The sequence below is a fragment of the Quercus lobata genome, chromosome 12 (genome assembly GCF_001633185.2).
Source record: "Quercus lobata isolate SW786 chromosome 12, ValleyOak3.0 Primary Assembly, whole genome shotgun sequence".
Taxonomy (NCBI): domain Eukaryota; kingdom Viridiplantae; phylum Streptophyta; class Magnoliopsida; order Fagales; family Fagaceae; genus Quercus; species Quercus lobata.
In genome coordinates this window covers 174047-183622 of record NC_044915.1, presented here as the reverse complement: position 1 = coordinate 183622, position 9576 = coordinate 174047, and the positions used below count along the sequence as shown (strand labels likewise).

The 9576-nt window shown below is 30.9% G+C and overlaps 1 protein-coding gene across 1 annotated transcript; it reads left to right on the top strand.

Moving 5' to 3' along the window:
- Positions 1 to 278: 278 nt before the first annotated feature.
- LOC115971009 lies at positions 279 to 8126 on the top strand. The gene is made up of 3 exons (XM_031090673.1): positions 279 to 620; positions 1318 to 1494; positions 7667 to 8126. Exons 1-3 carry the CDS (start codon positions 555 to 557, stop codon positions 7874 to 7876), a joined length of 453 nt encoding a protein of 150 aa, XP_030946533.1. The 5' UTR covers positions 279 to 554; the 3' UTR covers positions 7877 to 8126.
- Positions 8127 to 9576: the final 1450 nt, after the last annotated feature.

Here is a 9576-nt window from a genome sequence, read left to right as displayed (position 1 = left end):
TAATTAAATTTGGATAGATTTATTATTTGGTTTAGGATAAAATATTTGCTAGTAGTTATTTTACAAATATAAATATTTGTTGGTGGTGGGAATAAGGGCCGAATTTGAAGTTTACAGTAGATTTCACACATATACGCTTTGTATAAAAAAAATTTACCTCATAGATACTGTTTCCTACTTCACCTTCTTTGCTTCTCATTCACAGCTTTTATTACACTGTTTTACTCATCCAATAAATTTACTGCAAACAACAGACCCAAAGAACCCAAACAAACAAAAACCCATCACGCCAAGCAAACAAACCCACTGCCTTATGCACTTTTTTTTCCTACTCTCTCTCTCTAGTCTACAAAGAGAAACAGAAAGAGTGGTTTTTTTATTTTTTTTATAGGGCAAATTAATAATAAAATACTAATAGTATAGAACACCCTTTTGTGTGAATGACTCTTTGGAAAGTCCATGCATTCTAGAGAGAGAGAGATATATATAAAACAAAGCCAAGATCAGAGGACCCTTTTGTGTGAATTTATTAGTTTCTGAGTAAAAAAGCAAAAATGGTTGGAATTTTCTCAAGGTTTTCTGCCAGCAGGGCTGGCCATCGAAGAACGCAAAGTGCACTTGTAAGACTAACACCACACTCTTTCTCTTTTAATGTTTATTTTGCAATCCTATATAATCTTGTGTTTCTTTGGTAGAAGATTTTATTGTTGATGTTGGACTCGAGTTGACCATTAAGACATTTTAGTGGGTCCTATGATTTTTGTGCAGTTGGGTTGGAATTAATCTTTAAAGTTTGGAGATTTTTTATCAGGATCTGACGATTGTATTTGATTCTGAATATTGTTATTTGGCTTCTATTTTTTTTTGGGTTTACATTTTTTTAACTTTCTATGGATATGACTATTTAATTCTGGATTGGATTTTGCAAGAACAATTAGTATGATGAATGTGCTATTGAGCTAGTAGTTAATTAACTATTGGCTATAGCTTAGATCAGGTGGTTGGGTTTGAGCTGTTTCTCTGTTGGGGACCTTGTATTCGTCTGATAGAATTGAAGACTGTGGCTTCCTTTTATTAAATTGTATATTTTACCCATCAATTTTATATGTAGAGAAATTATTATGTCTTGTTATCTTTTGTTAAACACCTTATATTGCTCTTGATATACCGTGTTTCTTTTCTTTCCATCTAAGTTTTGTGTAAACTCAGTTTTCTTTATTTATTTTCATTGGTGCTGTTTTTATTTATTCACACGTTTGATTTCATCTTTGTTTTAGTAAATATGTTTGTATAATGATTTGCTATTATCTAGTGCAGGATGAGAGGGAAGTTTTGCCTCCAAATTCAGAGGTTACAGGTGCAGCTACTGCTGTCACTGCTGCTTCTCATGGGATAGAAGTAGCAGTGGAGTTTAAGCCAGTTGAGCATCCGAGTGAACCTCTTGACACTGATAAACCAATTCAATGTCCATTACCTGAACCTTCAATTCTTAATGTAAGCTTAAAACTTGGTGTGCCTTCTAGAATGTTCTGTTATACATTGCAAAGGGTGCAGGCAGATGTGTGTGTGTGTGTGTGTGTGTGTGTCTGTGGCACTTTGTTGGTTTGGTTTGCTCTGGATAGACTAGTTTGGATAGTTTATATTAGAAAAGTTTTTTTTATTTGCGTCTCAATTTAACATTTTTGTCATCCGTATTAGCAGAGGAAGTATTCTCTAGTGGAAATCTGACCAAAAGATTGTCAAGAAAACTAAAAACAGCATGCATGATTGCTTATTGTTTTCTGCATCATCAGAGTTTTGTAGAAAGCATTTTTTCCTTCAGCATTAAAATTTGCTGTGGATCCAAGAACACAGTACAGGTATTTTAAGGTATTAGATGAATTTGCTAAGAAGCCTCTTGGGCATGAGGATAAACTGCTTAGCCCATCAGGGGTAAAAAACCCCTGGATTAGCCGGTAAATGGTTCTGGCGGGTGGGGTCAGTTGCTTGTAGGAGTTTGATTAACAGTGAAGATTATTGTATAGTATGCTCTGCGACGTGCAACTAATCTAAGTGAAGTTCTCCTATGCCATAAAAAAAATATTTTGCTAAGAAAATCAACTTTTACATTGCTAATGCATTACATAATGTAATATATTGACTATAATAATCCCAAAGGAGAAATATAGTTCATGAAAAGCTTATAACAAAATTTATATTCCAAAAATTCATCATATATTTTTATCCTAAGACTTACTTTTGCAACTACTGGTTATTTTTCTTCCTGTTTATGTGTTTCTTAAAAATATAATGCTGGCAATTAATAAGCTTCGCCACGAAACAATTAATAATTTATAAACATCACCACGAAACAATTAATAATTTTAGATGACTTGTCCAGAATATTCTGTTTTGTTTGAAGTTCTTGCATGGTAAACATATTCTTGAACATTTTATGAAAGAAAGTACATGAATAAAGATGGTAAAACAAATTTCCAAATATAGATGCATTTGTGTGTGTGTGTGTGTAATGCATTGTAGTTGTCAAATATAGAATCATATTGGGAATCAATTATTATTATTATATTTTTTTTTTGGTATTGTGCATCATAATGTGCAGACATTTTGAAAATTTATAAAATACTATAATTCATATAATAATTATACATATATAATAAAATTAAAGCATTTATGTTGATTCACCTCTTACTCATTATATGTAGTGTCTTTTACATTCTTTTTTGTAGCTTCGTATTTGAATCCATTATTTTTGTTGTCAATTATTCTATAACTATCTTGCAACCCCATGCATATGCATGGAGTTATGGATAGATTTAAAGATATACAATAAGATGCATAATATAATTCCTCTATATATATATATATAATTTCAATACTATTGATAGTCATTTTTATATTTTATTAACTCTTTAAAAAATTTTGTAAGGATATTATTAGGTATAAAATGTAAATTGTCCATTTTCTTAAATTATTGTGAAGTACTTATTAAATTTTTTTTTTTTTTTTTACGATTAATTTATTCTAGACTCTTTGGTTTTTGTACTTAATAATTCACTTGGATGAATATTTATGATATGATCCCACATTTGATTCTAAAATTAAGAAATAAAACTCTTTAAGAATAAATAATTTAGGACACATGGCGCAAAATTGAAACTCTAATTTGGAATTCTAATTTGAGTTTCTCTCAGTTTCATCTATTATTATATATATAGATTCATTGAAAGAAAATCTAGAATTTTATAAATTTTCATAATTTTTTTGTGTGTGTATATGAAATAACATAAACACTCTTAAACTGGTGTTAACTGCTGTCTACTAATTGGAACAATAACATTTGCTCTTTTTAAAAAAAATTTATCTATATTTTTCATTTTACTATTCACAACATTGTTAACATGGTGTTGCATGAATTGTCCTATTCTTTAGGTCTCAATCATTTTTATCCATATAATAAAATAGTATAATAATTTTAAAAACAATATATACAACTAACAATGAACATTCTAATGCTCCAATTATAATATATTTTTTTTCCAAGATACGATTTAAAAGAAATTATAAAAAAAAATCAAAAAACAAAAAACAAAAGGAAGTACAAATGATGTAAATCAAGCACATTGAGCATATCTCCTGGCACTTTTTGTATTGGCAATCTTGGTTATTGACCAGTATTAACACGTTCTTAAGAACGATAGACCAGTGTTTTTCAAGTGGCAATTAGTCAGAAACTCACTATGTGGAGAAATGCTCGTGTAATTGTTGGATAGACATCTTCTAATGTGTTAACTAAAGAACTTTCAATTTTTCTTTTTTCCAAAAGAACTTAAAACGGCCTGGGAAAAAGGATGATGTTTGGTTTCTTAATCAGTGTGAAATTTGAAATATTGAATATAGTATTTCCAAAACTTATATAGCAGTGCTTGTTGTGTATATATGATCATTACACACATTACATATTCTACCCATTTACTTGCACTGCTGTCTTTATGGTATGTTTTTTTATTGATAATGTATGACATTTCTAGGAAGTGATGTCGTTGGATTTAGTATAGTGTTGATATCTCAGATCAAGTTTTCATTGATGCTCACTGATATTTGAATAGACATTCTCTTTAATGCAATCAGTAAGTAAAATTCAAAAGGAACAAGAGGAAATTTGATGAGACCATTTCTTCTTTCTTGTATGCTTAAGAAAGGTTTAGTTTCTAATATTAATTAGATTGGTTCCTAATTTATTACAATTTTGAATGAAGTATATGAGAAGAGCTACAAAATTTTGTGCTATTTACTTCCAGGAAGTGTTGAGTTGAAGGACCTGAACTTCTTGAAGTCATTCGGCAGGTCCTTCCTACCCAGACAAAGTGTGATAGGTCTGATTCTGCCAAGTAGAGTTGAACATGCTTTGGGCTCTACACTGGCTTAGTTGGTGTAGCTTCTAACAAATTCTTAAGAAAATGTCAGATTGTCGGAGTCATTGTCTCTTTGTTCATGAATTTAAGGATAAATAAATTATTGCTGGGTCTCGCTTAAATTAATTGAAAATAAGTGTAGATTTTTATGTAAGGAAAAATTTGGGCTCAATGATCAGCAGTAAAAATAATAAGAGTTAAGGGTAATTTTTGAAATTGAATTGTGATTAAGTTCACACAATAGAATCTGGAGTTCGTTGATCATTTAATATACTGAAGGTACTTCTAGAGGCAACCTTAGGCCCATATCCAATTAACAAAAGGTACCTCTGGAGATAACCTTAGGTACCACTCATTAGTGGATGGTATCACTGTAACTTCTCATTCCAAGACAGAGAAGTTACCTCCAAAAAACATTTTAGGTACATTTCCAATAAATTGGGAATACGACTGGACTTAACTGTAGGTATCCCCTGATAAACAGATGGTATCACTCCCATCTTCTCATATCTAATACAAGGAAAGTTCTGTTTAATTAAACTTTAGGTAGATATCCAATATAATGCGTGTACTACTAGAGACAGCCTTAGATACTGCTCCTAATAGATAGATGGTACTGCTCCAACTTCTCATGTCCAATAATTGAAGGTACCACTAGAGGTAACTGTAATTACCACTCTAATAAACAGATGATATCTTTTTGGCTCAGTAATAAACAGATGATATCACTCCATCTTCTGATTCCAACATAAAGAATGTACATTTAATGAAACTTTAGATCTGCATTCAACAAACTTAAAATACTATTAGAGAAAACCTTAGGTACCATTCTAAAATAAACAAAAAGTTACTATTCTTGGATTATTGGTTTAGGTGGATGGTCACTTAACTAAGTATTTTCATGTTTTAGTTATTTGACTCAAAATTCATATGCTTATAGTTAGAGGTTAGTTAACTACCATTTAACTTTGGAAGGTATGATTATTTTCACTCCTAGTCACTAGGCCCTAGTTTCCCTTTGTGAGAGATGTGTAGCAGATATCTCTCTTTCTTATTTTGAAGTGGTTATTGCAACAATGTTGAAGTTGGTTGTGTGCAAGTGACAAGCTGTCAAAGTATGTCATATTTGATTGGTGGAAAGCATGGGCGGAACCATGTTGAAGGGTGAGGGGGCCATGGCCCCCCCAAAATTTTGAAATTTTTTTAAATATATATATATAATTATTTTAATGTTTTCAAAATTTAGTCTACAAAAATAAGAGTTGGCCCCCCCTAAGTATTTGAATTAATCCAATGATGCTTTAAAAAAAATAACTGATCTAATAGTTATAGAGACAACTTTATTTTTCGCAATTATATTTTTTATTGTAAAATGTGCTTTTATATCTGTTAAATATTTGAAAAAGTTTGGCATCAAACATGTTTGAATTTATCTATTTCAACCTGTTATGTGACAATTAACAAGTCATTGACTCATTAAAAAAATTATTGTCACTAAAACTACACATGAAATGTCTCTTTAGTTGCCACGTAATGGATCAAAGCAAAATAGTTTTAAATATGTTTGGAGCCTAATTTGTTCCTCCAAGTTTTGGATCATTCTTGTTTTTGAAAATTACATTAGTTCAATTGAATAATTTTACTTACATTAGTATAAAATTTGATAATTTTTATAGAAAATGAAACTTTTTAAGAATTTCACTATGAAAATTGTGAAAATGTATTTTATTAATTTTATGAAAAATAGCCATCAAACATAATTTTGATTGAAAATATTAAGCTCTTTTTTTGTTGGGTGTGTGTGTATATATATAGCTTATCAAATAAAAAAGTTTGTGTATATAATAAAAAAAAAGCATGTGTATTTATGTGTGTGTATGGGGTTGTTTTGATAAATATATTAATGTTGCAACTTGGCCCCCCCAAACAAAAATTCCTGGCTCCGCCCCTGGAAAGATCATCATTTTGCAAAGTTGCAATTGTTTAAGCTACTCATAGATTGGCCTTTTGGATATTTTCTCACATTTCTTTCAATTCTTCTACCCAATTCCCTTCCAAGTTATCTCAAACTTCTTCCCTTGGTTTAGCCATCTTCACAAGAATCTTATAAATACACTCTCCACCTGGGGCCAAGTCCAATCTCAGTTATAAAAAGTTGAAGTCTGTGGTATCTATTTCTATAGACCTAAAACTTAGACAAAGCCCATTTGTAACCATGAAATGAAGGAAAGGTATATATCATTCTCTTTCTTATTCTCTTGCCTAATGAGCCATTATTGCTTTGAAATTGTGGATTCCAATTGTTATTATGCACAGAATGAGAACAATGGAGCTGTTCTTACCTTGCCTTTAAGATGCGTGTTTGTGTCTATCAACTAGAAGGAGATTAAGGGGTACCATGTTGAGGTTTAGGTTGATAGCTCTAAATTGTAAATTGTAACCTAAAATTTGAATCTCTCTATTATTTTTTTTCCTTATTTTTTAAAAAATGTTCATGGTTTCATGATGTACATGAGGCATTGTGTATACATGGCAAATGAAGGGCATAAGGAAGCACTTGCCACGTTTGAACTATACCCCGAAAGGACTATTCAATTTACAATTAGAGCTCTTTGTAATTGCTTGTATAGTCTAGAACTACCTAGTACATTTCCAACGTGGGACTCAGCAAAACCTCATGCAACACACATGCAATTTAATTAAATCTGATCCACACAATCTAGGGAATCATAATCTGGGGTCATAGTCTACCCTACTTAAAATTTTGACGTCTTCATCAGGGCTCATGTTGCATTGTATTGCCCTTGAGCATGTCGTCACTTGATTGGCTTCAATACCATTTGCCATGACCTGAGAAAAGCACTAGATCAAATTGATTTGGTACCATTTGGGATGTCATCTTGGTGCTGCATACACACAGTAAGATTAGGATTTGAAAAGGCATAATGGGCATAGCTGTCATTAAGAAGATGAGAAAAGGCTAATATATAATTCATCCTGTTTCCCTCATACTTCTGGTATTATATTAAATTGTTGTACTCATGAGTACTTTGCATTGATCAGGCAATATTGCTTCTTAAAACCAAGACAGTTTTGGAGTTAGTATAGAACTATGACATGATGGTTGAATCGAATCAATGGAGTAGGTTTTGCATGAAGTTTGTGGGTGGGTTGACTTGGTAAATAAAACTTATCAATGAAAACAGTTGCATTCTAAATTCTAAGATTCTGAAATTTACTTTCATGGTTATCAGGATGGAAGAATTTGGAAGGAGCGAGTATCTGCAAGTGTACGAAGGAGAGCTGACTTGCCAGTGATGAAGGAAGGTGTTGCTCTTGAAACTGAAGCTGCTGGGACAAAACAAAGGTCAACTCAGTCCAATCGCTTGATCCTACCATCTCTTAGTGCTCCTGAACATAATCTTCTTAACTTACTTGAAGACTGTAATCCATCTGGGATTTAAAACATGGTTTTGTTTCTTGATTGGAATTGTCAATTCCATTTAGTCATACACAATTTCAAATGCGTTCTTTGACTTCTTTCTTCTTTCCTTTTTTTTTTATTTTTACTTGCAATATCTTATTTCCCCATTTTTATATTATTGCTTAAATATATGTATTTCTAAAGGTGTCATAGCCAAGTCACACTTTGTATATGTCTATTAATGAATTATATTAAAGTGTCAATATACACATGATTCTAATAGGGGTTTATTTAGATGAGTATTTACCCATCTGCCTCTCAATTTTTTTCCCCTTTCAATGTTAATGTTTAGTTTTTTTTCCCCTTAAATAAACTATTACAAGAAATTTTCTTTTATTCCATAGGGGTATATGAGTAAATTTATACAAACACCAATTTTTCTCTTTTTATTTTTCTTTTCAACCAAATAAAAAAGTTTTGACCAAACACACAAGGACAAAACTCTATCCTCTTACTTTTTTACCCGTAACCAAATAAAACCTTAGGTTTAAAAAAAAAATTATTTATCTAAATTAATAAATTTTGTATGATGTGGACAAATTTACCCTTGAATTTGCTGATAAGATAAATTACAATTTATACTCATAGTCGTTGGGTCTGATTGAAATTTAGTATCACAAACCTTTTGACTCTTACATGATTTATTTTTTAAAGTTTAGATTAAAATAAAATTGTAAATGGGTCACATGCCTCACTTGGGTGAAAAAATGTTTATTTTGAATGGAATTAAATATTTCATGTTAATCTAAACCTAAGAGGAGTCAAATGTTGCAATTGAAATTCTTGGGATTTCATTTTAATCTATTAGAGGAGTCATATGTAGCAATTGAAAGTTTGGGATATGTTGTAATTTACTTATATATTAGTAGTTTATCATGCATCACTGTGAATTGTTAGATATGAAAGAAATAGAATAGTCTGGGCTTTTACCTCAGATCCTGGTACGAAGAAATAGTAGACAGTGGATGTCAAAAGAAATTTAGCTCTTGAAATTGAGAAAGAAAAATTGATTATTGGCATAGTATGCGATTCAAAAAAGGGGGGCGCAATATTATGGGAGGAATGTAGTCACTCAATCCTTTAGATAGAAATAATAGACTTTCTTAATGATGCATGTCATACAAAAAACAATCAAACATAGACTTGAGACTGGATTTGATAAATAGAAGGTATTACTATAAATTTGTTAATAAATCATGGATATTATTCGATTCGTGAAAGCACATTCAAATTCATGTATCTGCTCTTCTAAAAAAAATAACAATAAAAGGGTTCATGTATCTCTTTATTTATTTTCATCTTTGGAGTGCCCCCATTAGAGCCTGGAAAATCCATGTGTTTGTAACTTGTAACCCTGCCAATGCATATAATATCTTATTATGCAATTTCACAATCATTCTTTTGTTAATCTATATTCCTTTTTCTCTCAATATAAATTAGTATTACTCTTGAATCTTGATCATCCTTGATCCAATTCTCTCTCTCTACAAACACATAATAGACCAGACAATTCAAAAAAAAAAAAAAAATCCACTTGTACAATATAACTTACAATTTCACAAGCAAGTAGTTGAACATATTCATTACAAGATATTTTTATAATGACAAACACAATTAACATAAAGTATTGAAACTTTTTTTTTTTTTTTGAAGAGGAAAACATCCTCAAATATTGAAACT

Bases quoted from the DNA above. Each gene is read 5' to 3' on its own strand.
- LOC115971009 (XM_031090673.1), top strand. From the start codon at position 555: ATGGTTGGAATTTTCTCAAGGTTTTCTGCCAGCAGGGCTGGCCATCGA. The intron at 621-1,317 runs GTAAGACTAACA...TATCTAGTGCAG, and splicing joins GAAGAACGCAAAGTGCACTT to GATGAGAGGGAAGTTTTGCC. The intron at 1,495-7,666 runs GTAAGCTTAAAA...CATGGTTATCAG, and splicing joins CTGAACCTTCAATTCTTAAT to GATGGAAGAATTTGGAAGGA.